At 38.3% G+C, this 20587-nt stretch overlaps 1 protein-coding gene across 1 annotated transcript in view; it reads right to left on the bottom strand.

Moving 5' to 3' along the window:
* Positions 1–1961: 1961 nt before the first annotated feature.
* The window catches only part of LOC149167945 (protein ALWAYS EARLY 3-like), a 112715-nt gene continuing 94089 nt past the window's right edge, over positions 1962–20587 (bottom strand). The window contains exons 9-12 of the mRNA XM_089433264.1: positions 4156–4296; positions 3799–4014; positions 3105–3416; positions 1962–2945 (exon numbers count right to left, since the gene is read on the bottom strand). Of these exons, the coding sequence (XP_089289390.1) occupies positions 2733–2945; positions 3105–3416; positions 3799–4014; positions 4156–4296 (882 nt within the window). The 3' untranslated portion in view covers positions 1962–2732. The remainder of the gene's footprint in view (positions 2946–3104; positions 3417–3798; positions 4015–4155; positions 4297–20587) is intronic.

The raw sequence follows: 20587 nt of genomic DNA, 5'->3' as shown, positions 1-20587 counted from the left end.
CAATGATGACAAAGTCCTTTATGCCTAGATCTTTATAAGCCTCTTAATAGTGCTTGAGATCCTCTCCAATTGGTTTTGCATTTTGGAGCTCTATTCTTAATTGTTGGCGCTTAGATGCATTCTTTCTAGTTGGAGATGGCAACTTATTTTTGGTTCTATGCCCCTTAGTTATACACATGAAAAATGTAATTTCATCATTTCTTCTTGAAAAAGAAATGACAACCTTTTTATTGGGAAAAAAATAACTAAAATGATGGTGCTCTATCAAAATAAGGGAGGTTCTCTTCTAATGGAGTAATGTTCCCCATTGTTGCATTCATTTCAAGGGATCTTACCTATGTTTCCATGGCTAAAATGGGCTTGAGATTCACTCATGTAGTGTTGCTTGATCTAGTATTATTTTTTATATGTTTTGTTCATTCCTTCTTTTTCTATGTAAAAATTGGGTAAAGCTGGTACAAACAGCCCACAAGTGAAACTAGCAAAAACTTGTGACATAGCAAGGGCTAAAATTCTTGGAGACACTCCCATCAATGATCATGTGGGGATACCACACTAGGGGGGCATCTACCCCTCGAACCTCATCACAACAATTCAATACCAATCAAACATGTACAAACTCTACCCACTCTAGTTTTGAGTCTCTCACCTCCAAGGAGAAAGCATGTGTTCTTAACCCTTAGCCCCTGCTTTTTGAAACTATAACCCTTTCACATAGTATAGTTGAACAAGTTCAAAGTCTTTCATATAACCTAGTTTATTAGACATTATGTGGACCATATTGTTTATTAGGTATTGCAACAAGGAATGTAACTTCTTTTCTTCTTAAAATATAAGGTGCAATTACATTCCTTTTCTTCTTGAAATATAAGGTGCAATTCTTTTTCTTGGAAATAAAATATGAAGTTCTTATGATACTTAAAAATTGGCAAACACGTCAACATTATTTACCATTGTAACCATTTTTATTATCGAAAAAAGAAGAATCACTTTTTGTGACCATTCTTTTAACATGGCATTCAAAAAAATGTGATAATAAACCATTCTTTTAACTTGCCATTCAAAAAATATGTGAATATATTTTGTTATAAATTTTTGTACATATAAAACCACCTTATAGATAGCAAATTATTATACAAAAGATTCTTTAAGATTAGTTATGTTTGCATTTTCGATATCCATGACAGGGCAACAAATGTTAACCCTGCTTTTAGTATGCCTTCCATTTCAAAAAATTACAACAATTTAGAAATTTATAGTATCATTAAATAGCATAATGAAGGTTGAAAATAAAAACAAACATTGCTAGTAATCATTATCATTTACTACGATTGTAGAATAGCATTTACAAGCTTATTCTCTACATCTATATCTAGAAGCTTGAAAAAAAACTTTTTAAACTTGTCAAAATCTCCGCAAGCCAAAAAGAAACTTTTTCAACTAATCAAAATTAAACATGGAGCTAGGAGTTAACCGCCAAACAGAGAACAGTTTTACAGGACGAATGCAAGCCAATAACCATTAAATATCAGAAAATGATCAGTATTATCGAGGAATGCCGCTGCAAAACTTTGCACCACATTATTTTGCAGCGATTGACCCCCTCTTTCCATCGTATTTGGAAAAATGTTCTCAATTTTTATTGATTCATCATCTCAAAATAAATGAATAACTTCAATCATAATAACAATCACTTTCAGAAAGTCCAAAGTATCTCCATAGTTTAAGAATGTATGATCAACCAACCATTCAGTAAAATTCATAGAAATCATTTAATGAACTGCAATGTTTATGTTAACATGGCATATACATTTGAAACTCATAATTGAAGTCTATGAAGCCTCTCTATCAGTCTCATTTTCTAATTTCCATTTACAGATTACATTCAGGGAATACACCAAGAAGCACAGCCGTTTGCAATGAAATCATCGCTCAGCTTAGCCTGTGTTTTACTTTGATACTTTAGGAGTTTAATAGCCTTTTGACCCACTATTCCATTGAATAATATTAAAATAAGCATGAGGGCAACTCTTTTAAGAGTGCCTTTAAAAAATATGCAAGTGCACAACATTACCTGTTGAGCTTATGAAGTAATAACTTATCTAAACACAATGCGTGAGAGACACTAGTATCAAATGGCCCCTCTCAACACACCTGTTTGGTTCACCTTTTAGAAGGCTAACGAACTCTATTCCTTTGACTCTGAACAGTAGACCACCTGATTTTGATCTTGATGACTTGCAATATTTGACCTCCACAGCAAAATGTGCTATGCTCAACTTCCCTGACCATGACAATCTTTACACTTAAACTTGCTTAATAAAAAGAAACAAGGAAATGGATACAGCTTGTGTATAACTTGGTTTGATCCATTGTACATGCCTCGGCAGACTTCACATATCAATAATATAATAAACATTGATACAATTTTTACTGGCACCAAATAATTTCTACAGAACATGCCATGCTGGTTGGAAACTACCAACATCAAAAGGAGCCAATGTGGCAGAACTCATGCCTTCGTGCATGATACATAAAACAACTGGCCAACACGAAACAGCAAATTGATCCCAGCCACAACCCACTGGCTTTGTCCACAATGCATATGGACTTATTCATGCATGCCCAACTGTTAAATTATTTCTCGAGGGTGAATCCAGATCCCATAAGAGGGTAGTATTTCCCACTGATTCTGTACGCATCCTTCATCAAATAAAAACAAAAGATGAATTTTATTTTCTTGGCACAGCAGGAATCTCTGTCGCCACAGAAATGCTTGTGTGAGTTGGTATCAGTGCTAGAATTTGATTCTTAATAACACCCATGGATTGCTGTATTTCTCTATAGATAATAAGATTATGGCTGGAGTAGGGTTGCAAACTTGTAACTGCACTGTCCAGCATCTGTGCCACATCAGATGGTGGATACTGTCTCTCTGTACAAGTCTGCACCACAATCAGGATGCAAAAATTTATTGATAAGTACACCAATTTAAGATCAATGCTTCCCTTGCAATTATATTTCACAAAGAAAAATGTAGCATAAAAAAAGGAATTTCCAAAAGTTTCAACCATTAAAACCAAGTGCAACCCAGATAAACGTACCTGAATTGTGAGCAAGGCAGCAACACATGACGTGATGAGCTCAGACAGTACCGGTGCCTCCTTCCTATCCAAGGTACCTTTCTGCTGAACATCAGTAGCATTATCTGCTATCAATTCAGGTGCAAAAGAGGCTGTCGAATTCTCACAGAAACTTAATGTTTCCTGATCAGCACATCTGCTAGAATCAACCTGATGTCCTGATTTCACTCCCGTGTTGCTAGAATCAACACAAGCATGTAGAGAAGTCATTGAATCTAAAGTTCCACCAATTTTTGCAAGCCCGTCATCAGCTTCCTTCAAAGATGACATTGCCTGGATAAAATGAGTAAAATAGCTTCAGCATGAAGGTCTTTTTTAATAAAAGTGCTGATTTTGTGCATGGTGCATTTTGACAATCCAGTAGAAAATATCTACAAAGACAAAAGGACACCCAGATTTCCATGGACATTTTATCTAAGACCTGAACCCAATGACAGTGTCTCTGGCATTCAGGAATGTAGATTTTTCCAATAATTCTGTTACAAAACCAAATTTCAGCAGCATTCATAGACCACGATAACTGCATACTATAAAATCTAATATTTTAATGAAAGATCACACATGCATCCAAGAAGAATTTCTATGCCCATTTTACTGCAGTGATGATTTGCATTAAAGAAAGTCAACAGTTGGCCAAGATATGTTAAAATAGTACCTGGATTGCAGCATCTACAAGCATTCTTGCTTTCCTCCCTGAATTATTAATGATCTCCCCAATCTGTGGACTTGTATCCGATGTGACAGAAGCACTTGGATCCATAGAACTTGAACCTCCAACAGCCAAAGGAAGTGGAATCGCACGATGCCATGGAGGCATCGAGTTTTCTTGGTATGTATTCCGTTGCCTCAAGTATACAAGAGCTGAAGTAACCTGAGAAATTTCAAAAAAAAACCACTACTTTTATTGAATATGATAGTTTTAGTAAAAGAAAAATGGCATACAAAATAACAAAAAGCTGCATTTCTAATCAGCGGCACTAATACATAGCTTCAGTTTTTCCTATAGAATTACCTGATCATTTGTATCCCTGAGCTGATGAACGACAGTTGCATACTGTTTCCGGAAATTCTCTGAATTTCTCATGGCCTCTCCATTTTTCTTGTGATCATCGACATCGTCATTCATATTTCTCAATTCTACTAATATTGCTTCCTGATAACGTCACAGCATCCAATCATTAAGGTCTAACATCATGTCAATACTGAGGGTGCCGCCTACATTATTCTAGTTAATATGGTCATCAACCATATACCTTGATTTAATTTGAAGTAGCTTCACAACAACATAAACTTTGATCATCACCAAAACAATCCCAAGGGCCCTATAAAAGTAGCAAGACACATTGTGTCCACTAGGGAAAGCCCTGTTATGAGGGACAATGACTGACTTTAACACATGGTATGCTGTTTACAATATCATTTTCTGAGAGAGAAAATAAATATCAAATGGTCCTTGATAGGAATCTGAAATCTGTTTTCTTCTAATAAAGGATGTAGATAATATTGACACTAGATTGCAACAAGATGCAATAAATTACAAAAAAATTATTCAAAAAATTATACCTGAAACATTTGCTTGGATAAAATGAATGGAAAATCGTTAACTTCTTTAGATTTATGTATAGAAAAATAATAGATATATATAATTTAGGGCTATGGACAAGAAATCTATAGAGGAGATGGAGAGTTATTTAGATTAAAAATAATCAGTTTAGGGTAGAGATTTGCATTTTCTTTTGCTCTCTGAAATGAATCATTTTGTACTTTCCCCGTGAACACTAATTCATCTTGCAATAATGCATGCCTAATTTTCCCCAGCAAACGTTACGATACCTATCCATAGTTTTCAGTTTTCAAGATAGTATATTTATAGTTTACAAGACAATGTGTAAAGAACAGATAAATGAATGGATGCGATAAAGAATTTACATGTTCACACGATTTAATATATTGATTCATGAAAACTGGAAAACCTAACTGCATATGTATTATGCATGCACATCCCATGGCTTGCTTTTGAAACTAATCAACTTTTGGAAAAGCCTACAATCATAGTAGTACCAGGTCCAAAACCTGGAAGGTGCAGAGCCCAGATGGTTTCCTTTCATCATCTAAGGGGCTTAACACGACTGCCAAAACAATTTGATCTAAGTGGAAGTCATTACCAACTAATCTGGTTGTCAGAAGGAACCAAATGACATTAATTTGCATTTTGAATTTCAGTTTGCAAAGCTGGTTGTCGATATTTAGTTGCTTGTTGGTGCCAACAGGTTCAACAAAACCATATTTACTGACCTTATGAAGAGAGGACCTTATGTAAATGCTAGGATCTGTATTATTGTTCAGACATTTGCTATTACAGTCTGAAAGTCAAGCATTGACTTCTCTCAACACAGATTGGCAGCAGTTTCTCTTTCATATTTGCTATTTATTTTCAACAGCAATGGATAAAGGTTTTAGTACTGTACAGAAATTACATGCAAACGAAATCTTTAAAACATATATATAGATAACAGCGAGGACAGAAAATATACAGTGATTTTTCTCCTAGAACCCAAAACAGGGAAAACCAGATTGATTTTTCATTATATTTCAATACAATGTTAGAGTACATTATATACATGTCGAAGCATTCATAAACCCCCAATACCATGGGCAAAACCATCATGTGCAAAATGTAATGTCCCCCTTTTCTTGAGCTTGGAGCTATTATATCTGCTCAGCCTAATTGTCTCCTTTACGCTAGCGACAAGGAAAATTATCAAAGGGACCAAAAGAGATTTGCCCAATTTTGATGCTATTATATATTAAAAGGGGTAAATTATGATTAATAAAAGGGGGGAAAAATTATTTTATTAAAAAAGGGGCAAAAAGTCACTTAGAGGAAAAAAGTGACTTCATCAATAAAATAATATTAAAAGGAGTTCTAGAAGCTTGGAGAAAACTCAATGAAATCTTATAAAAGGAGATTGGAGATCATTTCTCATCATTCTATCTTGTCATTTCTCATTGCCATTAGAGTGGAGCTCAAACGAGTTTCAGACAAAGGTGTTCAAGCGAGATCCTCACACACTAGTGAAGTGAAAAACTTCTGATTTACAGAAAATATATATATATAAATATTTTATTAATAATGAATAGACAGATGATAGATGATTACAATGGGGTTCCTGGCTTATATATCGCCATCGGCACCCTTTGGGGAAAGGGCATGATCTTATGATCGTGCCCTTTCGTCTAATTTAATCTAAAATTAAATAATAAACAAATAATAACCTAAAACTAATTAATTTTTACATAACAACTACTTCCGGTGGATTCCATTGCCACTCTAACTAGCCTATATCCAATTTCAGTACACTCTTTTGCCACCCTAGTTGGAATTGTATATATGGTCAGATTTATTACTAATCTTCTTGCAAGTGAATTGGAGAAAATTCATTTTTGCAGGAGTCTATTTCCTTTAGGAGGCTAAGTTGTTCTAGACATTAGCATTCCTTTAGGAGGCCGAGTTCAGGTTAAGATTGTATAATAATTCTCACAATGGATAGCAGGGGATCCTTTTGATTGTGGGCCGAATTGTCACTCCAAGAGGCCCAGTTGGTTTCTCCCAAAGAGGGTGAATTCACTCCACAAAGCAGGCTGAATTCTGAAGGCTAAATTGTCCCTCACCAAGGCTGAAATTGTCCAGCACAGGGAGGTCGATTTGTGCAAGGAAAATACACATATTTCTAGAGGCCAAGTTAGGTTTTCTAGTGCCATTCGCTCAGCTTGATAATCAGAGTACAGAGGGTTATTCCAGATCTTCTTACACTGAAAGAAAAGCTGAATTCTTAAGAATTTATTGTCTCTTTGAGGCCAAGTTTCTCATAATTGAAAGGGCCAAGTGGAGCATTTAAACTTAGAAATAGATATATATTAATTGATCGAATGAATGATATTTACAACTATGGGAGGCCCTGGCTTAAATACAGCCCTAGGTGCCTCTTGGTGAACAAAGATCATTCCATTTTCCTAATCACTTACTAACTACAGACTATTTAATCTTATACAACATTGCCTTTCCCTTGAAAAGATGTTGTGTCCTCAAAGCATACGTAACGACAGGTGTTGTTGACGCAATGCTTCTATCTCCCAAGAAGCTTCTTCTTCTGGTAAGTCCTTCCATTTGATCAGGTATTCTTTGATTACTCGTGATCGCAGCCTCTTTTCCCTAATGGAGATGATTCCTTCTAGTTCTAGAATGACCCTTCCTTCGTCATCTAAGGTCGGAAGTGTTGTTTGTGTTGATTGATGTTCGCAAAGTGCCTTTTTAAGGTAGGGTACATGGAAAACGTTGTGAACACAACTTTTATTAGGAAGGCTTAAATTGTATGCTACTTCGCTGATCTTTTTGTTGATCTGGTACGGTCCATAAAACCTTGGTGCCAATTTTTTTCCCTTTTGTTTTAGCGGCAACTGCTTGTAAGGCTAAAGTTTAACAAATACCCATTCTCCAACTTCAAATTCTCTCTCGGTTTTGTTTCGGTCAGCGTGTTGCTTCATACGATTTCTTGCATTATTTAGATTTTCTTTTAGAGTTTGGACAACTTTTTGGGTTTCTTCTAAATGGTTTTTAACAGCTAGAAGTTTTGTCTCGATGATAGCAAGGTCCTTCCATTTTGGAGGTTCGTAATTGTACAGAGCTTGAAATGGAGTCATTTTCGCTGACGTGTGGTAAGCAGAATTGTACCACCATCCAGCGAGATGTAACCACTAAACCCACTTATTTTGTTTGTCTGTGGCATAACAATGTAGGTAGGATTCTAAACATTTATTGACAACCTCTATTTGGCCATCTGTTTGAGGATGGTATGCTGAACTCATGTTGAGATAGGTTCCTATATGATTGAAAAATTCCTTCCAAAAATTACCCTTAAATTTGGCATCTCTATTGGTCACAATGACGTTGGGAAATCCATGTAATTTGTAAACATTTTTGCAAAAAATCTGTGTGATTTATTTTGATGAGTCTAATTTCCTCATTCCAATAAAGTGAGCATACTTGGTGAGTTTGTTGACTACTACAAGAATTTTATCCTTACGCTTAGACACAGGTAAACCCTCGATAAAATCCATTGATATTTCTTCCCATTTCTGATTCGGGTTATTTAAAGGATGAAGTAATCCAGGTGTCATAATATTTTTATTTTTATTCCTTTGGCATTTAACGCATATTGCTACATATTTTCTAATATTGTTACTCATTCCCTTCCAAAAGAATGATTGGCATGCATTATAGTAGGTTATAAAGAACCCTATATGTCAGGCTGACAATGGAACATGTGACTCCTTGAGAATCTTGGCTTTAAATTTGGAATTTGAATTCAAATAAATTCTTCCCTTGTACCATAGAATATCATTCTTCCATTCAAATTTTGAATTCTAAGGAAGGTTATTGATTATAGCACTTGTTTCTGGATCTTTTGCATATTCACTTCGAACCAAATTAAGCCATTTGGGAACAACAACCAAAACTACAAGTGATGATGGTTCTTCATCCTTCCTAGACAGAGCATCAACTACTACGTTATCTTTCCCCTTCTTATGTAATATATCGATGTCGAAGGTAGCAATTTTTTCTATCCATTTTTGTTGTTCTGTAGATAGCGTTTTCTGCTAGAGGAGGTGTTGAAGACTATTATGATCTGTTCATCTTAAGAACTTACTTCCCAAGAAATATTGTCTCCATTTGGCTAATGCGTGCATAATAGCAAGCATTTCCTTCTTGTATGTAGACTTGAGACATTCTTGCTTAGATATCATATTTTAGGATTCAACTATGTTAAGTAAGTCATTCATCTATGACCTTTTCTCGCTTATTGAGCTTCCTGCATTCAAATGCAATTGGGTGACCATCCTGCATTAGTACTGATCCTATGCCAGAACCCGAAGCATCACACTCAATTACAAATGATTTTGAGAAGTATGAAGTTGCCAATACAAGGGCATTAGACATAACTTCCTTCGAGTTTTCAAAACACTTTTTTTTCTTCATCATTCCATCGAAATGAGTTCTTCTTTACAAGGTTCGTTAGAGGTGCGGTTATATGGCATAGTTTTTAATAAATATTTGATAATACCTGGTCAATCCTAAGAATCCTCTTAGCTTGGAGATATTAACTAGTTTGGGCCATTCCTTTATAGCCTTGATCTTATTAGGATCTACTTTTACTCCTTCCTTGGATATTATATGTCTGAGATACTCTACTTCTTCCTTCCCAAAAGTGCATTTGGACTTCTTGGCATAGAATTGATGCTCTTCTAATACAGTAAGAACTTGCTCCAAATGTTGTAGGTGCTCCTTCCATGTTTTACTATAAATTAGAATGTCATCAAAGAACACTAACACAAACTTCCTTAGATATGGACAAAATAGCTCGTTCATAGTAGCTTGGAATGTTGTTGCTGGTTAACCCGAAAGGAATTACTTTAAATTTGTAATGAACTTCATGTGTTCGGAATGCAGTTTTTGCTATGTCTTCCAACCTTATTCTAATTTGGTAATACCCTGACCTTAAGTCTAGTTTTGAGAAATATTTAGCTCCATGTAGTTCATCCAACATTTCATCGATAAAAGGGATTGGAAACTTGCTTTTAATTGTTATTTTGTTTAGTCCTTGATAATCAACGCATAATCTGAACGACCCATCTTTCTTTCGAACTAATACAACGGGAGCAGCATACAAACTTTTGCTTTTTGTGATAATGCCACATTTTAGAAGATCGTGGACTAATCTTTCAATTTCGATTTTTTGATGATGTGGATATCGATACGATTTGATGTTGATGGGATTTGATCCTAATTTGACTTTGGTACTATGCTCGATTTCTCTTTTAGGAGGAAACTTCATTGGAAGATCTTGGAATACTTTTTCATTGGAAGATCTTGGAATTAGCTCTTGGACTTCCAGTGCTTCTTCGTTGACCAGATTTGAAGTTAACAATTCTAATTGATGACATTGTACTTAATAAGTTGGTGCTCCTTCCCAAATCATTTTCATCATCTAGGATGATGATACAATTTGATTCTCAGAGGGTTGGAACCCATATAACTTGTATTTCTGCCCTTCCCATTTAAATTTTATAAATTTCTTTTGATGGTTGGTAGAGTAAGTACCTATGGCTTGAAGCCATTGGATACATAGGACCACATCCACTCCTCCTAATGGTACAGTGTAGAACGGAGACTCTAGATTATATTCTGGAATTTGTAATTTGACTTCATGGCATTTCCATACCTTTTCAATTTTATTACTGCCAGCCACCATAACTTTCATGTTGGGCATGGAAAATGTGAAAATGTTGGGTCTTTTAGCCATAGCTGAGTCCAAAATGTTGTGGGTGCTAGTGGTATCGATCAAAACCATTGCGTTGCTCTTCTTGATATGTCCTTTTAACTTTAATGTCTAGGGTTGTGATATACCTGTCATGGTCGATAATGAAACCTGCGGAATATTCTCGTTATCTAGTTCTAGAGAATCTCCAATCTCTTCTCCATCTAATTCTTCATTGTCTGAAGAATTAGTTGCTTCACATTGATACAGGTTCCTGGTCTCTTTTCCTTTAGCAAACCTATGTTTAGGGTCTCATTTTTTGCCACAATGTTTGCACTTGCCCTCTTTCATTCTTTGCATTTCCAAGTTAGTTTTTTCTCCTTCATGAAGATGTGGTGGAACATATTTTGTGTTATCCATGTTCGTGGCTTGGGAAAATCTTCGTCTCGAATATACTCTTTCAACTTTTGGCCACTACATCTTTTCGTGCTTCTTTTCAGCAACTTTTTCCTTTTGTCTTGCTACTTCTATAGAAGTGATGTCATGAAGCTCAAGCTCAGCCTAGATATGGGGTTTAAGCCCTGTGATGTATGACTGAATGAGACGAGTTTCTGATAATCCAGGTACTTGTGTAGCTAACGTTTCCCATTCTCAAGTGTATTCGTCCACATCTCCTTTTTGTTGCAGTCCGATGAGTGTCGGGAAGAACTCTTATTCCTTGACACGTTGGAAGCTTTTAAAGAATGCCTTTTTGAATTTCCTCCAACTGATAGCAAGTGTCGTCTTTTTCCACCACATATACCAATTATATGCTTTCCCTTCCATTTGCATGGATGCATGCCTAATCTTTTCGTCATCATTGTCAATACTGTAAATCTCGAAATATTTTTCTGCTTTATTGAACCATGCAGCACCTCTCTTCTCATTACCATCAAATTTGGAGAGTTCAAGTTTTGCTCTTCGTTGATATGTTGGAATGTAGGAGTAAAGAGAGGGTATTCATTCGCAAGCAGCATATTTGAGAACTGATTCTAGAGCTGCATATTTTGAAAATTCATGTTACTGTTTTGTTGATGGTGTATGGACGATGTTTTTGGAGACTTGGTTTTCTCATGTGATTCTGACGAGTTTGACGAATCCGGAGAATTGAGACGTTGAGTAGCTTCATTATTCTGGGTATTTGATCGGATGTAATCTTCAACTTGTCAAAAATACAGGTCAACATCACCATTGCTTGACTATATGATTTAAATTCACCGTATTTGAAAGGATTGCATGATCCTTTTCAAATTCATTATGGTTATGCTCAAGTTGACTTTCTATTCTCTTTGTTGTATCCTGGAGCTCCTTGATTTCATTGGAATGCACGGTCACCTTATTCTCAAGATCAATCAATTCTTTACTAAAATCGACCATTCACATTGACGCCGACATTCATCGGGTATGTGGTGGCGTATATTTATCCAATTTAACCTTTTTTCTCAACCTGACTCTAATTTTTTTAAATAAATTTTTTTATCAAATAATTTTTTAATAAATAATATTATATAATTATATTATATTAATTAACTATATAATTAATTATAATGTTGATTATATAATACGATGTTTATATATAATATAGATCTCAATACATATATAAACCTGAACAGACGATGGAAATGACAACGACAATGGAAGAAGCGGATGAGTCGATGGAAAGACGTGGGGAATTGGTGGGTGATAAATAGCTTCAAGCGACCAGGGACAACGAATCGGAATGGTAACGAGCGAAATGGTCACAGTGAAGCGAATTGATGGAATCGGTGTGTATGGGACAGAGCCGAATCAGGTGTAGCAGTTGACAGGTGTCGTAGGGTCTTGCAACAATCAGCGTGAAAGGGTGTGGCAGCGAGTGTGGAAAGGAATAGCGGTGGTTGGGTGGTGAATTGGACAAAATAACACAACGGAAGAATGGTGACAGGAACGTGGGTCAAGCGACCAGGGACAGCGAAGCGGAATGGTGACAGTGAAGCAAATTGGTGGAATCAGTGTGTATGGGACGGAGCCGAATCGGGTGTAGCAGTTGACAGGTGTCACAGGGTCTTGCAACAATCAGTGTGAAAGGGCATGTCAGCTAGTGTGGAAAGGAACAATGGTGGCTGGGTGGTGAATTGGACAACATAACACAACGGAAGAATGGTGACAGGAACGTGAGCGATGCAGCAATTGATGTGACCGAGGATCATTGGCTTTGATACCAAATGGAGCATTTAAACTCAAAAATAGATATATATTAATTGATTGAATGAATAATATTTAAAACTATGGGAGGCCCTGGCTTAAATACAGCCCTGGGTGCCTATTGGTGAATGATCATGCCCTTTTCCTAATTACTTACTAACTACAGACTATTTAGTTTTATATAACACCAAGTTCAGCTGATCATATTTATAGAATGTCGAATTCTCAATTTACCAACAATCAGACTTTTCCATCTGTGGGATGAGTTGCTAATCTTCTTGTAGCTTGAGATATTGTCCAGAGATTGTCTTCGGAATATTTTGTGATCTCGATTGGTTCTTTGCAAAAAGGGGACAAATTTATCTATCCCTGTGGATTGTAATTTTGGCATTATTTAGGAGTTCAGTGGAAATTGTCTTAAGGTCGAGTTTCCTTCTTCATTGAAGCCAAGACTATCCTTTGTGGATCGAATTGGTGTATTTTCTTGGAGGTTGTTCATATCAAAGGTTGTTATTGAACTAGATTGAAGTTGTTGTTGCCAGGACAAGTTCTCTTGGATTCAAGATTGGTACTGAACATACCTTTTTGAGGCCCGAATTGACTTGTTGCCTTGTTGGAAGTTAATTTCTCAAGTTCTTATTGAAATTCCTTGTAAACTCTCAGATCTGATCAATAAAATTGGGATTGTACCCATCTGCATCTCTTGCAAAAGGTGTTCTCTATTTGGTTAACAAAGTGTTTTATATAATGTATGTCTACAAAATGTTTGTATAAACTCTTCAAAGAAAAATTTGGTCGCTTGTTTTGGCACACCAATTGTTCGAAGAAATTTCTCAGTGAAAAAATTTTGTTCTAGTTGCATTAAATCAGCATGATACACTATAGTGGTATCAAGGCATGGTCTTAACCAGTTGTGGTATCAATACATATGACCTCGGAAAATTTTCAAAACATGACATATAGAAGACAGAGATACAGGAGCAAAGAAAAACAACTACAAATTGATCTGAAACCAGACTCTCCATTTCACAGAGAAGAAATCATTACTACATCAGAAGGGGTCAACATGGGAGGTTCAGATAAGGAAGAAGCAGCATTTCAAGGCCCTCTAAAAGCTCTGAATGATTTAGCAAAGGCCCAAAAAGAAATGGTTGAAGAAATGAGACAGCAAAACCATAACAAAAGCAACAATGGAGAATCATATGTTGGTGAATGGGTAGGAACATCTCAAAATATTGTCATAACAAATCCCAAAAGTCAACCCTATATCTATAGTGGGATATCTCGACCCACTAAGCCTAAATTTTTGTGTGCTAGTCCAGCATAACCAGCAGAATCAAGAAAACATGCAATTGAGAGATAATTTTCGGGTATATCAGTAAATGGGAGATGGCTTTCAGGATGCAATTAGCATCAAAGATTTTTGTCTATTGAAGAGTGGCAGCAATAAAAAAAGGGTTTAGGGGAGCACCCACATAAAACATGGAATTGCAGTGTATTGTTGGAAGGTTGACCCTCCCAAACTTTGATGGCTATACTAGATGCACAATGAGGCCATGGATCTAGAAGCTTGACATCTATTTTCAGTTGAACCAAGTAAATGAAGTTAATGCTATTAAATTGGTCAGTCTACACCTAGAAGGAGAAGCACATAATTGGTGGTACCATGGCTTAACTAATTTGGGGCATGCGAACGTGACCCCTTATGAGGACTTTGTGTGAAAAATCCTAAGCTATAACCCCTACTGTAGCAAACTGATGTTACTTCTCCTACTTATTTAAATCATGCAAGTTATTTACCGTGTTCTACGGAAAATATCGAAGAAAATACATCTGCGGCCTTCACTTAATTTACATATATGCGGAAACAAAATACTGAGCAAGAAAGAAAAATACAACACATAGGACATAGTTATTTTTTGGAAACAAAAGTCCCCGGAAAAACCCAATGCAGGAAAATCGGTGCAGCAACGCTGAGGGTTTATTATTATGCAGGAGAAATTATGAGTACAATTCTAGGATGTTGAACTAGCAATTCGATACAGAAAAAATACTGAACAAAAGACTGGTGAAATGATCTCACCCTGTCACTAGAGAATCAGTGACTACTCATGATGCTATGGAGGCTCTGCGTCACCCTCTGTGTGGCCTTTGCGCAGAACTGCGTCACCCTAGGCAGTTTTTGTGCCACCCCTCCTGGGTATTACGCTGCCTCTCCTCTTGATCCTTTGCTAGTTGAGAAATCGACTTTCTGCCTCCCAGACTCACCCTGGCTTCCGACAACTGAATTTCGACTTCCCTCAGCAGGAACTCGACTTCCCCTCAAGGATTGTGCTGCCTCTGCGTCAGCACTACGTGGGCGAGCATCAACCTTCCTCTAGACTTCTTTTTGTTCTCTCTCTGCCTCGTACTCTCCGGAAAAACCTTCTTCTAGATTCTCACTGCCCCTCTGCTGCAAGATCTTTTCAATTGATTTTCCTCCTAAGAACTTCTCACTTCAAAAAATCGATTTTCTCAATCTCTGTTTGTTTTCCAAATGACCCTCAAGCCCCTTCTTCTATCTTCTTGTTGGACAACCAACAACCTAGATTACATCTTAATCAAAGGCTCAAATCGTTTTGGCTTGATCCATAGCTTTTTCTAGAAGTTTCACCCCTAATTAGATTAATACCCATTAATATTTTAATTTTCCTAAGTTTAGACTTAGGAACCCCATTAAAAATATTAATTATTTTAATAAAATCACTTCTGGGTCGAATTTCCCAAAACACTTTCTTGGTTCTTTGGACTACCTGTGTCCAAGCCTCCCTACAAAATTTGAGGCTTAGAGCACATCTGATGCTACCCCAAATCAACACTCCCTCTTAGCGAGGAATGTGCTCTAGCAATACACTGCCTCTTTGTATATTGCTCTGACTCTCAAGCATCATCTTCCCGCTGCTAATGCCTGACATGTTGTCCATCAACTACTGCGTTATTGCTGCTACTGTATTGTTGCCTTTGACACTACCACTGTCAATGCTACATTCATACTGCAACTCCCTTTCAAATGTTGCATCTGCTATGTTGCTAGCACTGCCACTGCTAACATTGCATCCGTACTACAACTCAGTTGCTGAGAGAAGCAACTGAAAACACCCAAAATTGGACAAGTATCCAGTGGATACTCCTCAATGCTGAAATTCGGACTGCTGCTAGTGCCATGTTGCCTTTGAAGCCACTGCGCTGCTGAAACTCAGCATTGTGCCTCCTCGCACTGCTACCTCTCTATGTTGCGCTACTCAGTCTTTGGCTCTCCTAGTCACTGCATCTGTCGAATCAACACAACATGGCACCAACTGAAACACCACCATCCCGCTACTCCTGATAATGGGCTCTCGTAGCAAGGTGATGATCCAAGAAGTGGTCTCCTCAAGGATCCTGCCCATCTGCAGTCCTCCTAACTACAGCTCCAAATCAGCCCACCTCCCTCCTGGAGGTATCTCAAATGTCATGGTGAACTCCTCCTCATCAATCTTCGTGGCTGCAACCTTAGGATCATGCCTCTCATCCTTGTCTTTTTCTTCAAAGGACATTGGGATGCATAGTGGCCCATCTCGCCACATCTAAAGCACTTCACCTTGGAGACGTCCTTCTTATGTCTCTGTTGCCCATGTTGTCCCTTCCATGCAAGGGTTGCATTATCCTCTTCTTCTGCTTTAGGCTTCGACCCACTATTGTTGTTGCTCCATCAAGTTTAACCTTGAGCAGGTCTCTCCTCAACTCTTCTTGTTTCAAAGATGCCCACATCTCATCCCAATTTGGCAATGTTGCTATGCCCAAGATACTTTGGACAAAGATCTGCCAATCATCTGAGATAGAATTTAGATCCAGTCTCACTAACTTCGAGCCTTGGGGTGTATAACCCGCCGCTGACAGCTCATCACGGGTTTCCTTCAGTTTTGTGAGGAATGGATCCACTCGCTCCTCCTTCTGCATGAGCAAATCTCAGCTTCTACTATAAGTACATCTTCCACTGCTCAGAAGATCCCTGATACAATGGGGCCACAGCATCCCACATCTCCTTCGCGGTCCCTTTGCTTGCAACGTGGCACACCACATGATCCTTGACTCCATCCAAGATCATCCTCTTCGCCTTAGCCATCTCAACTCTGTACTTTTTCAGCAAATCTGCATCCACCGGGACAACTACCACATTATTAACATACATCTTGAGGGCATGCTCATCTAGTTGGAAAGTCATCCTTGCCTTCCAAAAGGCATAGTTGGAAGCCCCGTCTAACCTGTCCTAATCCCTCAAGCCACCTGTTGCCATCTCGTCCAAAAACTGTCGAACAGCTCCCCCTTTCTCCCTACTACATAGCTCCTACGCTGACTTATGAACTCTGTGATGGAGCTCGTAAGATGTTGCTCCTCTACTACTCTGCAATTGAGAAATGTTGATTTACTCGGCAAGAAATCACTAAGATAGTATTCCCTCACTATGCTCTGCTGCTTCTTTCTTCTGACGTCTTTTCAGCCCGGCAAAGCTACCTACCGAAAAATATGTGTCCACCAACCTCTCGTCACGCTGAGGCTTGGCGTTGCTCCCTCTTCTATTGCAAAAAATTCGAACTAGAAACTCTCTCTCTGTCAACTCACTCGAAGAGAAACTACCTCGAGCTTTTGGCCCTCTGGCTAGAACTGCGCAAACCCTCTGGCGTTTCGACTTGCCACCTCTTGCAGCTTTTCGATTTCCCCTTCTGCTCAACGCTGGGGTTTCTAGTTCTGCTCTTCTTGTCTCACCTGCACTAGCTCTGATACCATGTGAAAATTCCTAAGCCAGAATCCCTACTGCAACAAACTAATGTTACTTCTCCTACTTGTTTAAATCATGCAAGTTATTTACTATGTTCTACGGTAAATATCGAAGAAAATACATCTGCAACCTTCACTTAATTTACATATATGCGGAAACAAAATACTGAGCAAGAAAGAAAAATATAACAAATAAGACATTTATTTTTGGACAAAAAGTCCCCAGAAAAACCCAATTCAGGAAAACCAGTGCAATAGGTCTGAGGGTTTAGTATTATGCAGGAGAAATTCTTAGTACAATTCTAGGATGATGAACTAGCAATCCCATACAGAGAGAAAACTGAACAAAAGACTAGTGAAATGATCTCACATTGTCACTAGAGAATCAGTAACTGATCCTGATGCTCTGGAGGCTCTGCGTCACCCTCTATGTGGCCTTTGCGCAGAATTGTGTCACCCTAGGCAATTTGTGCGTCACCCCTCCTAGTTATTATGTTGCCTCTCTTGATCCTCAGCTGGCTGAGAAATCAAATTTTTGCCTCCCAAACTCACACCCTTGCTTCTGGCAATAGAATTTCGACTTCCCTCAGTAGGAACTCGACTTCCCCTTAAGGACTACGGTCCATCTGTGTCAACACTGCATGGGCCAGCGTCAGCCTTCCTCTGGACGTCTTTCTGTTCTCTCTTTGCCTCATACTCTTTAGATATTTCTTCTTCCGGATTCTCACTGCCCCTATGCTGCAAGATCTCCTCAATCGATTTTCCTCCTGAGAACGTCTCACTTCAGAAAATCGATTTTCTCAATCTCTCTGTGTGTTTTCCAAATGACTCTCAAGCCACTTCTTATATCTTCATGTTGGACAACCAACGACCCAGATTACATCTTAATCAAAGGCTCAAATCGTTTTGGCTTAATCTGTGTCTTTTTCTAGAAGTTCCACCCCTTGTTAGATTAATACCCATTAATATTTTAATTTTTCTAAGTTTAGACTTACAAACCCCATTAAAAATATTAATTATTTTAATAAAATCACTTCTGGGTGGAATTTCCCTAAAAGATTTTTGGGTTCTTTGGAATACCTGTGCCCAAGCCTCCCTACAAAATTTGATGCTTAGAGCACATCCAATGCTACCCCAAATCAACCCAGAGAGTTGACCAACGTGCATGCTACCTTCCAATCTTGTATGAACCATGTTTTCAATAAGCAATTGCACAAATATGTGTCAGCCTGTAATGTTCCTAAACAGGAATTTAAATGATAAACCAACTAAACAAACACTACAACGGTGGAAAATTAAAAATGTTTCTTAAACACCCATGAAACACTGTAATACTACAACTACTGAGCCATATATTATGAAATATGAGAGCATGAGTACAATATATCAATGGAGTAGTGCACCTAGGCTTGTCTGAAGGACAAGCAAGACCAAACCCAGGTGGTAGAATAGCTGAAAAGATGGTTGTTCAGTTGATTCTCTACTATGCTCTGCGTTGTCCCAGTGAACTTCTAATCTACTAACTTCAACCTGCTAGAAAGTGCCTAAAAATTGCCCAGAAAATTCTGCCCTTTTAGCCTTGGACTCCTTGGACAAAACCTCAAAAACCCAGAAGGAAATTTCTCTGATTTTGACTTTGGATTTTCGGCCTCTCTGGAGCTGCTCTCCAGTTATATCTGCTGACTTTCGGCCTGCTGGAAAGTGCCCAAAAACTGCCAAGAAAATTATGCCCTTTTAGCCTTAGACTACTAGGACAAAACCCAGAAAAAAAACCCAGAAGGGAATTTCCCTGATTTTGAATTTGGTTTTTCGGCCTCTTGGGAGCTGCTCTCCAGCTACATCTGCCGACTTTCGGCCTGTTGGAAAGTGCCCAAAACCTGCCCAATAAATTTTGCCCTTTAAGCCTTAGACTCCTTGCACAAAACCCAGAAAAACACAGAAGAGAATTTCTTTGCTTTTGACTTTGGATTTTCAACCTCTTGGGTGGCTAAATCAACCTCTGCGTATTTCTGGCTGCCCAGAAAACACGCAGTCCCTTCCTCTGCGTGGCTGGCTGAGCTGTGAATCGTTGCTTGAAACTCCTGCAATCTCTATGGAATAGCCTCCCTAGGGCAGGCACGAATGGTCCCCCGAAGTAGAGGTTGAATCTTCCTGGCAGAAGACTCATGGCTAAAAAGTTGGTAGACTCGCTAAGCAACAAAGCGTACAAGAGTGAGTTTGTTTTTGAAATATTCAGAATGAAAACAAAATGAGAATTGACCTCTCTTTATAGCTCCTTGGGCCCCCTTAGCCTCATGTGGGCCCTTCCATCCACCCAGTCGATTTTCCCTCCAAGCATATCGAATGGCTAATTCGAACTCCTATGTGGGTGGCCCCCACATTCCACTAGCAACTAAATAAAGTCGATCTAGCCCCTAAGTCCCTTAATCGAATGTGTGGGGCCCTCTTCCTTAGTCAAAAATGTGCAAAATTGTGTAGCAGCACCCTGTTATTAACAGTGTTCCACGGGGACGCGTCCCCCCCAGGGTCAGGTGTGTGCACCCCTCGTACCCCACGCACCTGGGATTGGGGGACGTCTGGGGAAACATTTCCCTGCGTCCCCCTTTTGGGGAGACGTGGGGAGACGCAAGGGGGGACATTTCCCCAGTGTGGGGGACACGACTCCCCAAAAGGGGGACGCCCCTCAAAATGGGCTATGCATCCCCCCTTAAATTTGCTTGTAAACAATGATTTATGATAGGGAAAACCTAGTATTTGACCACATTTCCCTACTAATGCTCTGCAATTCATGGTAATGTTAAATTCTTAAAGTAGAAGTGACATTCTCCTTTATTTTTCATTTTCATCCTTTTACTTAAATTTTTAACATTACCATGAAATGGCTCAGGATGTTTGAGAGTGGTTCCGACCTCATTGGATCTCATATGGAGAAAGTAGAATTTTAGATCTCACTCAAAATCCAGCTGACTTGACAGTTTTTTAGGAATTCAGGGTTCGATGGATTGCAATGTTTCCATTGCATTTTGTCATGTACAAGGGGGTATGGAATTAGTATTTAATTAAGAGCACCAAGCCCTTTATGTATTTTAGAGTGACTTTTAGACTCAT

This window comes from Pinus tabuliformis, chromosome 5_1 (genome assembly GCF_031772625.1).
Source record: "Pinus tabuliformis cultivar Carrire ecotype Pingquan chromosome 5_1, CPIR1, whole genome shotgun sequence".
Classification (NCBI taxonomy): domain Eukaryota; kingdom Viridiplantae; phylum Streptophyta; class Pinopsida; order Pinales; family Pinaceae; genus Pinus; species Pinus tabuliformis.
Note: the sequence above shows the minus strand (reverse complement) of the source record. Positions and strands in the feature narration are given on the sequence as shown.